The sequence below is a fragment of the Python bivittatus genome, unplaced genomic scaffold (genome assembly GCF_059951505.1).
Source record: "Python bivittatus isolate LINGU-HERP-01145 unplaced genomic scaffold, Pbiv_v1 ctg000670_np1212, whole genome shotgun sequence".
Lineage (NCBI taxonomy): Eukaryota > Metazoa > Chordata > Lepidosauria > Squamata > Pythonidae > Python > Python bivittatus.
This window is the reverse complement of record NW_028277094.1, coordinates 1,220,289-1,233,412: the sequence shown is the minus strand read 5'-3', so window position 1 is coordinate 1,233,412 and position 13,124 is coordinate 1,220,289. Positions and strand designations below refer to the sequence as shown.

Genomic DNA, 13,124 nt, shown 5'->3' with positions numbered 1-13,124 from the left:
TTCCCCGCTTCATCTTTTAAGCAGGAAATAGCGAGCTTTACAATATTTTGTTAGGGACCCTTGTAAGATGGAAAGGGGGCTGCGTTTTCCAATATTCCCATACCACCATTAGATTCAAGATTTCAGGGAAGGGGAAGGATGAGAACAAAATAGCATTGCAGGAGCAAAGGCCAGGCCCCTTGATTGGGCCTTGATGTATATTTGTCTTTATGCATTCCAAATTTATAAGGATCGGGGGGCATCAAAAAGTCAAGATGGTGGCCACGGCTGCCTTGACTCTGGACATCGCTGCTAGAGAGAGACAATAACAGTGAGATGCACGCTCATTTGCTGTCAGGGCCCCTTCCCACTTTTAGAAATGATGGAGGACCCCCCCAAAGAGCTTTTGTTTTTATGGGCGGTATTTATCAATATTTACCATATTAAAATTGAACACATTCGCTGCCACTTCTCTCAATTGTTTGGTGGGATTTTAATATTGTATTAATTTTCAGCGTGGGCTGGCAAATAGTTTTGATTTCGCGGACCCCTGAGAGGGTCTTGGGGGGCCCCAGAAATCCTAGGACCACACTTTGAGAACCCTAGATCAGTGTTTCACAGTCTTTAAGATGTGTGGACTTTAACTCATGCTGGCTGGGGAATTCTGGGAGTTGATGCCCACCCATCTTAAAGTGACCACGGTTGAGAAACCCTGTTCTAGATCAGACCAGGTATACGCTGCTCTTCCAGGGGTTGCTGAATTACAACTCACAGCATCCTTTAGCGTTGCTGGGTGATGGCATGAGCTACACGTCTTGGCAAGGCGTGTCCCTGAACAAACCAACCAACCCCCTAAGGTTTGGAAGCACTATTTCAGTGTCCCACAACACTCCCAATATCCAATTTCTCGGAAGTACTGGAAAGTTCAGACTGCCCCTCTGATTACTACTGTTCCTGCCCCCAAAGATGGACAACGCCTTGACCGGGTTCACCCAACTTGCTTAATCACGCTTGGTTAAAAAAAAAAATGCATTAAATTGGTAAGGTAAGGTTTGTATGTTTTAAGCTATACTTCACAAAGCACGATGGTGGGGTTGTACTCGCTATGGCAAAACAAAGCCTCTTGAAGGTTAGGATATTGGGTGAAGCTGCTGCTTCAGTATCTTTTCATTCTGGTGATGGTCCTGATCGGGTTACAGGTTGAAATTTGGGGCTGCAAAATAAACATGCAAAGGCAGGACGAGGACCTTGTACCTTGATTTTCACTACTGTTCAGATGCAAACCTTGCCATGAGACAAGGAACCAAGTTTAAAAACTCCTGCACTAAAAATAGTATTTTTATCCACATCGTCTCAGCCAGCACCAGCAACTGGCTGACTTCCTGTGGACTCCCCAGCTATGCAGCATCGGTTTTCGTTTGTATGTGGACGGAAGACCACGAGCGTGTAGCGGGCTAGATGAAAACCGAATGAGATCCTTAAAAGTGGCAACGGCAAAACCATTTTGGCATTGCTGGCAAGAAAAGCACATGGACCCGTGTATTTATTAATGGATTTTGGCTTGGATTTGGGTAGGGAAATAAAGTCAGGTGGCATATCCAGTGCATTATTTGCCAAACAGCAATGGCTGCTTTGTGGTGAAAAGCCAGATCACGTTTTTGTAAATGTTGCAACTGAAAGTGGAAATGTACAATCTCAACAAACCAACCAGCCCTTCCTCTTGACAGCTGAAATGTACAATTCCTCTGCATCTCTTCCAAATTAATAATATAATAATCTACCGATGAGACAGTTGAGCTTCTCCAGTATCAAAACTTGGATTCTTTGAGACTCAAATATTTATTTGTCATATTTATATGGCCGCCCATCTCACAAACAAGTGACTCTGGGCGGCGTGCAACATAGCTAAAAACAATATATACAAACAATATTATTAAAAAAACTTCAAGATTGTAAAAGGTATAAGCTAAGAAGAAAAAATATTGGGCAAACAACAGATGTTAATGACACTGGAGCCATCTCAGTATTTCACCAGTCCCTTGGGGTCCCCAGGCCTGATAGCACAACCAGGTCTTGAGGGACTTCCAGAAAGTTAGAAGGGATGAAGCCATAAATTGGGGGCCACAGCACAAAAGGCCCGTTGCCTAGGACCTGCCAAGCGCAGCTCCGTAGTTGACAGGACCCGCAGCACACCCTCCCTGCTGGATCTGGTGGGACGGGCAGATGTAATCACGGGGAGGTGATCCCTCAGATAACCTGGTCTCATGCCATGTAGGGCTTTAATGATCAAAACCAGCACCTTGAATTGGACCCAGAAACAGACTGGTAACCGATGCAGCTCGTGAAGCAGAGATGTAATGTGTGTTCTAGAAACACACAATCGTCTGCAGCATTGCATTCTGCATCAGCTGAAGCCTCCAGATACTGTTCAAGGGGAGCCCCACGTACAGTGTGTTATAGTAGTCCAGCCGGGAGGTGACTAGGGCATAAGTGACTGTGAGTAGAGCCCCTTTATCTAGGAACAGGCACAACCGATGCACAATATGAAGTGGAACAAAGGCCCCCCATGTACGACCCCCACCTGCTCCTTGAGCAGGAGTCATGAGTCTAGGAGAACCCCCAGATTGAGCACAGGGTCTGTTTGGGCAGCGCCACCCCATCCAGCACTGAGATGGTATAGTCCTAGAACTGGCAGGCCCCCAAACCCAAAGCCACTCAGTCTTGCCAGGGTTCAATTGAAGCCTGTTGCTCCCTATCCAGACCCTCACAGCCTCCAGGCACCAGGATAAGACATCCACTTAATTTGCCAGGGGCAGAGATGTATAATTGGGTATAATCAGCGTACTGATGATACCTCACCCCATGGCGATGGATGAGCTCACTCAGTGGCCTCATGTAGATGTTGAATGGGAGTGAAGAGAGCACCGACCCCTGCGGCACCCCATACAGTAGGAGCCAAGGGCGGGATCTCCCCTTCCCCATTCACCACCGACTGGAATCGACCCTGGAGAAAGGAGGTGCACCAGCATAGCACCGTGCTGCCCACCCCAATCCTCTGAGTCGATCCAGAAGGATACCATGGTTGATGGTACCAAAAGCCACCAAGAGGTCAAATAGGGCAAGGATGGATGTGCAATCCCATCCCACCCACATTAGAGATCATCCAAAAGCATGACCAATGCCATTTCTATCGCATACCTGGGTCTGAATCTTGACTGAAAAGAATCCAGATAATCCGTTTCATTCAAGGTCCTCTGAAGCTGTTGTGCAACCATTTTCTCAACCACCTTCCCCAAAAAGGGGAGGTTAGATACCGGACAAAAATTGTCCAGTATGGTAGGTTCCAGCGATGGCTTCTTGAGGAGGGGATGAACCAAGGCCTCCTTAAGAGGCAATGGAACAAGCCCCGCACGCAAGGAAGAATTTGCCACCTCTAGAACCCATTCACACGACACCCCTCAGGCCGCCTTAACAAGCCAGGAGAGGCATGGATCTAAAGAGCAGGTGGCTGAGGTCACAATCTTAAGGACCCTGTCCACTTCATCAGGCCCAACAGGTTCAAACCATTCCCAGATAACGGGGCAAGACTCCTCCCCAGGCATCTCCCTTGGATCTGCAACAAGGCTGGTGTCCAACTATGAGAAAATTCGAGTGACTTTGACAGATACTGAACAAATACTTCCGCACGCCCCTGCAGGAGATTCTCTGAGCCCCCTCTACCCAAGAGAGAGCACCTGTCACCCAAAACACGGCTGCAGGAATTTTGCTGCTTTTGAGGCATCCTGATGAAATTTTTTGCTGCTATTACTATCAAATCTTTGGGAGGACCAGAGAAAGACCACTTTGGAGAACATCTGGACTAACATGATGCCCATTTTCCCATCTTCACAAGAAGTTTTTAGTTATACATATACTGTGGGTGGACAAATCTAGAAGGCATTTTAGCATTCATTGGCTGGGAGCTATTCTCGTCATAATCAGGAAGAGGAAACATTGGTGTCTTAGGTTTCTGTAAAAGAAAATTAAGATTAAAAGTCATACAAGGCAGTGTTTCTCAATGATCCAGTCATCTAGGTAGGACGTTTGACTCTTTTCTCGCAGATGAAAAATCCACAAAGGAGAGGAGAGCAGAGAAAGACGGTAGATCAGCCATCTTCAGGTAGCTGCAAACATCTGAACAATTACCAGGTGCCAGCAAATGTATCAAAACTAATTATTTTATGCCATCCAGCAGTTGTCTACAGTTTTGCAGCTCAAAACTGGTAAGCTAAAACCTAGATCAGTGTTTCTCAATCTTGGCAGCTTGAAGATGTGTGGACTTCAACTCCTAGAATCCCCCAGCCAGCCAGCCCCCAGCATGCTGGCTGGGGAATTCTGGGAGTTGAAGTCCACACATCTTCAAGCTGCCAAGATTGAGAAACACTGGCCTAGATCTATGCAAAGGGAACTGAGTACCCCAGCAGAATGTTTCCTGGATTCTGGCATTGGAGCAGCCTCTGAAAATTTGGGCTTTGGAGCCTAAATAAAATAACATTTTGAACTAGTCAGCTCTCATTCATTATTTGGAAGTATTTCTTGATTAGAGCTTAGGAAAAGACTGCTCCCAGTGGCAAATACTCCTTTATCCTCAGTTCTCACTCCATTTTACATTTATAGCAACTGTCAACATCGTAATTGCATTTTCAGATCCTTAAAATGTATCGTAACTGATAAATATACAAACAAAAGACCAGTAAGCTTGGTGTGACCCTGGTTCTTCTTTAGCATGGTGGTGGGACTTCAGATAAGAAAGGTTGAGACCTCTAGTTTATTAGATGGTAGGATTTCAGAAGGGACGAGTTACACTGACCACCAGGAGGCATGACATAATGGAACATCTGTATCTCTCTGTCTTAGAGGGCTTAAAGGAAGGTGGACTGTCTATTCCATTTTGATAGCCAGGAGGGACAAGGAGAGCTACAGCCAGAATGGATGGATAGATCCACAAGATCCATTTGTGGCCTTTTCAGCCTAAATATTGGATGTAATCCCTTTAAATAAATAAACCAAGTAACTCATGGTTCTGCATAAAGGCTGGTCATGGGAACACTTTTGGCTTATTCCAGGTGATGGCAACCTTGTCCAACCCAGGTGCAATCTGATACAACAGCACAAGGGGCAGCCATCCTACAATTGGCTGAAACCTCACATGATTTTGGCAATCTCACCAGAGTCAGATGGTTTGAACTGGGCAGTCATAAATGTTCTAAATTAATAAAAATGAACCCATGTTTGTACCTGAAGTCATACAAGATAATGCTTATATTATTATTATTATTATTATTATTATTATTATTATTATTATTACTACTACTACTACTACTACTACTACTACTAATGATTATTGCTTCAATTTGTAACCCACCTTTCTGCCATAGGGGGTTCATGGACCCCATGCAAAAGCCATTAAATTATGTTTATTTTATGTTGGGGTTCTAGGAACGCTATCTGCTTCATTCCAGTCTCTGGCTGATGGTCTATTGCTTTTTATTTATTTGATAGTCCAAGTTAACAGTATTGATTAGATCCTTACTGGTGTCTATTGGGGTGTATCTGAAAGGTTGGATGTGTCTAGACAAGATCATGGGATAGCAACAGGCTCTAGAGAACCATAGGCAAAATTCTATTTGCACAATGATGAAAATTATTTCCTTCCCACCATAGTTGTGCATGTCTCTCAAAGCTACTCCTGGGGGCTAGGAAACTACAGTATGACAGGGCTGAAGCAGGAATCCGTGGAAATTGAGGTCAATTTCCCTCATGCAAATGGAGGTGGCTTCCACAGATACAAAGAACACTCTGAAAAACACCATTTTTGTGTATAACCAAAATTTGGACATACCGAGAGCTGTCTCATGGGCAGAGGTGCAAATGGGTTTTGTTGCTCATAATCTGCATCTGGAATCTCATTCGCCCAGTGGCTACTCCGGCCAACTTGGGCAGATGGGACCATGAATGCCTCGTCTGTTATTGAAGTAGGTCTCTGGGGTGGGTAGCTGTCATAAGAAAATTGAACATCCTGTAAAGAGGTTCTGTAGCCCAGGGAATGCAACCAGGAGTTGCATTCATGCAACATTAAGCTAAAGGCAAACCAACCCCATTATGGCTTAATTTACAGTATTGCCCAGGAAATGAAAACAGACAGACAAAAAACTTTCCCCTGTTACTAATTTCCTCTGCTTAGTTGAAAACAGAGCTGTTTTCACCTACTGTATACGTTATGGTCGTAATGTGGAAGTTACTGTAAGTCTGAATCCCTAAAATATTTTTCTCTGAAGGGACTTTCAGACAAAATACTGTAGATGGAAGAGTCCCAAAGTAAGATGAAATAGCTTCTCTCTGTGTGGGCTATGTGTGTGTGTATACACAGACACACACATCTACATAATGTGTTTATGCTACACACACACACTCATATATGCATGTATGGTCTAGATTATGTCAAGTTCAATTTGATTTCCATCCACTAAAATAAATGCTTAAAATTAGTTGTGACTTCATGAGCTCCATTGATGTTATTGAGTGTGAAGGAAAGCTAACAGTCTGGATTCAAGCCCTGGGATGGAAAAAACAAAGCTTTATCCAGGGAGGTCCTACCTGAGTCTTTCAGGAAATGGGGTCTCCTGTTGGTTTGGGACCAGGGGTCTGGGAAATGCAAACATTTCTTTGGCCTGGACTTTCTGTGTAAGAAAAATCAGGAGTGGAAAATAAGCAGATCGCTTTGATTTTGTTTGCTTGTTTTTAAATAGAAAAAAAAGCCCTCCAAGTTATAATATTTATGAAAATGAAAGAAACAGATGCAGGATTATGTCGATGGAGGGAAAATAAAGCTGGAAAAATGACAAGCACCACTCTGTCATTATGGAATCAAAATTGGACATTGTACCTCAGGCTGTCCTCTAAAAGCTTGCAAAGCACCGTTCTCATTGCACGGGTAGTTCTCGTATTTTCATTTCCCATATGACCCATACCTTTCTTTCTCTTTCCCTCTCTTTCTAAAGAAGCCCATTGTCACAAATCTGCTATTTCTTTTTTCTTTCATAGGCAAGGATGTGCTGTAGTGGGGTGCAAAGGGGTGGGTGTTCATTTGGAGAAAACTGCACACTCATTGTTGCTGGCATAAACTCTTATTTTTAATTGTTTTGCCACTCTTTGTTTTTGGGACATGGCCAGCTGTTCCCTTCTCTAATCCTGATCCTTCTAGGCTTCCCTGTTCCCTTAATCAAGTTCACGCTTTCCCCTTGATGTTTCCTAGGCTCAGATCTTGTTCCAGGAAGGAACGAATAAACGAGCGAATGATGCAGTTTCTCCACCCTCTTGCACCCCCTTCCTCAACCACTCAGTAGCCAGCATGGCTAAAGAAGAGGGATGCTAAGAATTGTAGTTCAACAACCTCTAGATCAGTGTTGCTCAACCTTAGCAACTTTAAGATGGCTGGCTGGGAATTCTGGGAGTTGAAGTCCACTCATCTTAACGTTGCAAAGGTTGAGGAACCCTGATCTAGAGAGTGATCCTTGTTCTAGATCTGTATTTGCCATTGGAGGACAGTTTACAACTTCACCCCATGGCAGCATCTAGGGAAGGGTAAATTATTTTGAAAGCTAAGCAGGGCCAGTTAAGACTGGGATGAGAACCACTTGGGAATTCAAAGGCTGCTGGTAAGATAGGGAACTAAAGAAAAAATAGAAGGCAATAACAAACTATTACTGCAATACTGCCAAAACCCAGCCTAGGTGTAGTTTCTGAATTGCTGTTATATTTATCTTTGAAAATACTTCCAGAGTAATATATAGTATATAAGGTGATAGCTAATGCGTTTCTATCTTCATCCTGTTTCTCTTAGTCCCACTATTATCTGAAAACCTCAGGTTCTCGTGTAACTTTGTCACTTGTCTTATAGTGAATGTATTTACATATTGAACAAAAACTTATGCCATCTTTTTCACATAATTCCAGGAGTATCAATAATAGGAATTAATTGCCTCTTGTATATCACTGATCCTGTATCAATTTCCATTCCAATGGAAATTGATACGGGATCGGTGATATACAAGGTAAATAGGACATTAAAAAAAAGATGCAAGAGATTTCTAAACATAACTATCAGCTTTTTTTTTTCTTGCAGAAGCAAAACACCCCTTTAAAAAGTCTGAAATTAAATCAAAAGGGACCTAAAGCCACAATAACAACAATGAAATAAATTTAAAATATAATTGCTTACCAGCTGTCCATGGGGTTGAGGTCTGTGTGAGATAACAGGAGCTGGACGCCTTGCTTGACTTCTGAAAACACATCAGAATATCAGATTTTTTTAAAAGAAATATTAAGTGGAAATGTAACATCCTCCTGATGAGGAGAAAAACTGTGGCTAGGCTCATAGACCATTAAAAATGGGTAATCCCAGCCAACTGTAGGGTGATTAACAAATCATAATTAGGCTAACATTGGCTTAGTGCAGTGTTTCTCATCCTTATCAACTTTAAGATGTGTGGACTTCAACTCCCAGAATTCCCCAGCCGGCTGGGGAATTCTGGGAGTTGAAGTCCAAACATCTTAAAGTTGACAAGGTTGAGAAACACTGGCTTAGTGTGTTATATGAACACCACCTCTGTGCTGCTCTTAAGCTGCCTCCTTATTAACTGAGAAGCTTGACATGTCTGGTTCAGTGGTATTTATACCTTCATTGGGCAGGAGAGGAATGGGGTGAAAATCTCTCGTGTTAAAAATAAAACCTTCCTTGACTAGAAAAAGACTTTTTCTCTCTGCCCCAAATCAACTCACCTGCTTCCTTTTGGCTTGCTCTTACAGTAGCCAACCCACTGCATCAAGGTGGTGGCAACTATAGCCAGTGTTGCTGCAGGAACAGCAATCACCAAAATCAAATCCAGAGTGCTCCAAAGGTAGTCACATTTGGGCCCCATGTACCAATAATCTTCCCATTTGTTTCGGTAAGAAGGACACCTAGAGGTAGAAATGGAGGAGACCAAAATTAAAAGCTTTGACCCACTTTCCCTGCAAAGCGTAGCCTACCTCTTTATCATGAATACATGTGCTGGTCCACCCAACAAGTCTGGGGTTGGGTGTTAGAATCAAGGGCTTCCTTGTGGTTCTAGAGTATCATCTGCAAATTATCAGCCTCAAACATGCAGTCCTGGTTTGCTTATCAACAAGGGTTCAGCAAAGGGCAAAAGGATGATTCAGGAGCTTGAGGACATGCCCTACAAGGACAGGCTGAAGGAATTTTGGATGTCAGATGAAGAAAAGGAGACTTAGGGGAGAGATGATAGCCATGTTCAGGTACATAAAGAGAAGGTGTAGGGACGATAGTCAAGAACTATTATTTTGGAAGCTAAACAGGGTCAGTCCTGGTTAAGACTGGGATGAGAACCACTTGGGAACTCAAAGGCTGCTGATAAGACAGGGAACTGAAGAAAAAATAGAAGGCAATAACAAACTATTACAGCAGTACTGCCAAAACCCACCCCAGGTATAGTTTCTGAATTGCTGCTATATTTACCTTTGAAAATACTTCCAGAGTAATATACAGTATATAAGGTGGTAGCTAATGTGTTTCTATGTTCATCCTGTTTCTCTTAGTCCCACTATTACCTGAAAACCTCAAGTTCCATGCTACAGAAACTAGGACCAGGAATAACAGATAAAAATTGTAGATACCTAGGTTTTGTTTAAACAGAAGGAAAAACTTCATGATGGTAGTAAGATCTATGCAACAGTGGAACCCACTGAACCTACTCATCATGGAGGTTGTGTGTTCTCCATCTCTGGAGGCTTTTAAGAAGAGACTGGACTTTGCAAACATAGCCCTCCTTCCCAATCCTCAGAACAAGGAAGTAACTTACTTGCAGTAGGGGATTTGACTTTTACAACCACAGGCAATTCCTTTAGGGCAAAAGCCGACTGTATCACCTACACAGTTACCAAAGTCTGCAACGTGGCTGCAATCAGCTGGAAAAAAAGCAAGTTTCAACTATTATGCCACATTAGTCATCACTGGATTTCCACAGGCCAGATTTCATTGGCATATGCGGATCTCTGGCTGGGTTTGTGCATTGTGTTAACCATCATATAGTTTGGTTGCTTTTGATGTGGTACAGTTTGTCATCTCAGCCATTTTCCTTCATAAGCCATGGGTATGGCTTAGCAGGGTATGAGAGCAGAGCTACGTATGGCTTGTTCAACCGTACAGCAAGCCATGCTTAGCAGAATTAAAGAAAACTCTGTTTCTGTTATAACAAAGGTTGGATTAGATCAGTGATAGTGAACCAATGACATGCGTGTCAAAGGTGACATGCCACAACATGTTGGGTGACACGCCAGCGTTCATCAACACCCGAGAACAACTATTCTCCCTGTTTGAGTTACCAAAGAAACTGAGTTTGTTTTACTTGTATTTCATTTTTGTTAAGCAGTTTCCAAATTTTTGACATGCCGAGCCAAAAAGGTTCACCATCACTGGATTAGATGGACTTTTTGGTATCAGAACAGCCAAATAGGGCTTACTCAACAAGCTACGGTTAAAGCAAACCATGACTTACTGTAACATGTGTGTCCAGTCACTTTCTATTATCATATAAAAAAAAAAGTTGCTTGTTTTCTATTTTATCCTTTTCCCTTCTTCCCACCCACAAATTACTTTTTCCTTTTTGGGAAAGGAAGGGTTGGATTGCACTTTGTATGAGTAACAGCTGACCATGAGACTTGTTAAAGGCACTCATTTAATTTTAAATTCTACTCTCTCTCCAAAATAATAATAATAATAATAATAATAATAATAATAATAATAATAATAATAATTCACTTTTATGACTATGATTCTGCCCTGGATTGCCAGCGGATAAAAATGATTTCTCAAGAATTATTTCTTTCTGGAAACGTCTAACTCGGAATTCTAGCAGTTCTTATTGCCTTTCGCTACAGTCCCATGGTTGTAGGACCATGAAATGTTTTTGATCCCTCTCAGCAGAAAGACAGAACTTGGCTTCCAGAGGGGAAGAGCTCAACTTGAAATTTTTCTTGAGTCGGTGAAGAAATGTCTAATTCCACTCCCCCACCTTTCCCAGCAATAGCTGAACTTTCAGTCTGACCTGGAGGGTCCACAATCCTGATTTTGATCCAATCCCCCACATCTGAATGAGAACAAAGTACAGTAGTGGACAATTTGCCTCTTGCGTGACACAGTGCTTCATCTTTGGAAGCTGTCTCAACACTACATGCTGGCTATGAAATTAATCCCCTTTTAGGCTCACCCAGTCCACTGAACCATACAGTACTGGACTAGATTTGCACAATAGGCTAAGCTCCAAAGAAACTAACCAAGCCAGTCTTTAACTGAACTAGATAGATATATTGTGCAAGGACATCCCTTGCAGTCTGTGGTCTTTGTTTCCAACAAATCCATATATGATTGCAGATTTAAATCCTAATCCTATTGCATCCACCTCTTTAAAAAAGTCAAGTTCCGAAGGATCCCCCTTGATTCTGACGGGTTTTCTTACGATTTGTAGCTTGTGCAGTCGGCCAAGTGATGGTTAGCAGCAGGAGCAGGTGAAGACTGGATGCAAACATCATGGCGTTCCTTTGGAACGAGAGGTGTGATCCCCTTCCAGCTTTCTGACGTTCTCATACCAGCCCGAGCAATTTTGATTTATGCTAGACTAAAGGTCGTGGGTTTTGAACTGGTTTTACAGCATCATTTCTGGTTTTTAATTAACTTTCCTAAAGATGTGCCTTCTTGGCTTGGTTCCAAGACTATTTTTATATGCATGCAATTAGATGCATAAATCAATAACTAGAAGCAGGACCATGGTGTTTTCAATTATACTGGCAGTGGTGATGCCCTTACAGGTATTTATAATTTAAAGGGCATGTTAAGGACAGAGATCAGTGGATTCCCTTGGCTTTGGGGGTTCCCCCCCTTTTCTGTGAAACATCCCCAACCAGCAGGAAACAACCACTATTTACATTCCTTAATGCGGCTTGGGGCTGGGAGCAAGGCACGTTTTGACAGATGTTTAGACCAGCAAGTCTGCTTTCTGTGAAAACCCACTTTGAATTTCGCACAAATATTTTGCACGGGTGTGTTCAAAGGGAGCCTGACATTGAGCTGATGTCACCTGTGAATCAAGCTCCTTTTAGACTTGGGTTAAGCCTTTTTCTGGAATTCCTTTCTGTTTTTCTCTTTGGAGCCGTGACAGACAAGGAGTGCTATCTGGGTTGGGTGCTGAGAGAGAGCTCTACTCCTTCACCTGGCATGAAGTGGTCCCAAAGCAGGTTGCCAGACCACATTTTGATGTGACGGGATAGCTGGAAATACCATTGAACAGGGTGAGTCAAATTATGCCCAGAAGGGTCCCCTCTATACGGAAGACAAAATCCCAAACTGAAATTATAAGCTAGGCCACCATGCTGAAGGATTTAACAAATGTGGCATTCACACACTAAACATTCTTAAAATAAAGGAAAGAAAATCGCCTTCATTGTTTCTCCTGACCGATGTACTTTAGTTTGAGGAAATGAATTTATATAGTCTGGATGGAGCTATTCAGTCATTTAGATAAGGATCTTTTAAAAATGGGTATGTCAGCAGAGGTTTATTGAACTTAAGTCCTATTAATATGATTATTCAGAACTCTTCTTCCTTATTTGCGAGTGCAATGTTCTGAAGAATCCATTTCTCTTATTAAAAACAGAGTTGCATTGCATTGGCAAGGATTTTTTTAAAAGCTACCCTATTAGACAAGTTCAAGGCATCTTCCATCTCTCTGTGGCATTCAATTCCCCTTTAAATGACAGGAGCCTCCCGGCCCTATGCCAAGTCACAGAATGCTCCTGTTTCCGGGGGCTCCACCCATGGAGGGGTCAAAAAAGTCAAGATGGTGGTCACAAAGCCCCACCCCCTTTGACATGCATCATAAAAGGGGTGGGGCTTCACTCATACAATTGTGGCTGTCCTCTTGACCTTTTTTGACCCTCCCTGCGAACCCTTCTGCCTATTCAAAAACTATGCCACCTGGCTTGCTTATGTAGACCTAATAATGCAACAGTGGGAAACGAGGGCTGGAAGATACATTGAATAAAAACAACAG

The 13,124-nt window shown here is 42.7% G+C and overlaps 1 protein-coding gene across 1 annotated transcript; it reads right to left on the bottom strand.

Moving 5' to 3' along the window:
* Positions 1–1,778: 1,778 nt before the first annotated feature.
* On the bottom strand, positions 1,779–12,893 carry LOC103057593 (uncharacterized). The gene is made up of 7 exons (XM_015889021.3): positions 11,535–12,893; positions 9,879–9,984; positions 8,800–8,979; positions 8,240–8,300; positions 6,616–6,698; positions 5,861–6,014; positions 1,779–3,988 (listed from the first exon to the last, which is right to left on the bottom strand). The coding sequence occupies exons 1-7, from the start codon at positions 11,605–11,607 to the stop codon at positions 3,878–3,880; spliced, it is 768 nt and encodes a 255-aa protein (XP_015744507.2). The 5' UTR covers positions 11,608–12,893; the 3' UTR covers positions 1,779–3,877.
* Positions 12,894–13,124: the final 231 nt, after the last annotated feature.

Excerpts from the sequence above, each read along its gene's own strand:
- LOC103057593 (XM_015889021.3), bottom strand. The coding sequence starts at position 11,607 with ATGATGTTTGCATCCAGTCTTCACCTGCTCCTGCTGCTAACCATCACT. Across the intron at positions 8,980-9,878 it reads AGTCAAATCCCCTACTGCAA|GTGTCCTTCTTACCGAAACA; the intron begins GTAAGTTACTTC and ends TTCTACCTCTAG. Across the intron at positions 3,989-5,860 it reads TGCCCATGAGACAGCTCTCG|AAACCTAAGACACCAATGTT; the intron begins GTATGTCCAAAT and ends TTTCTTTTACAG.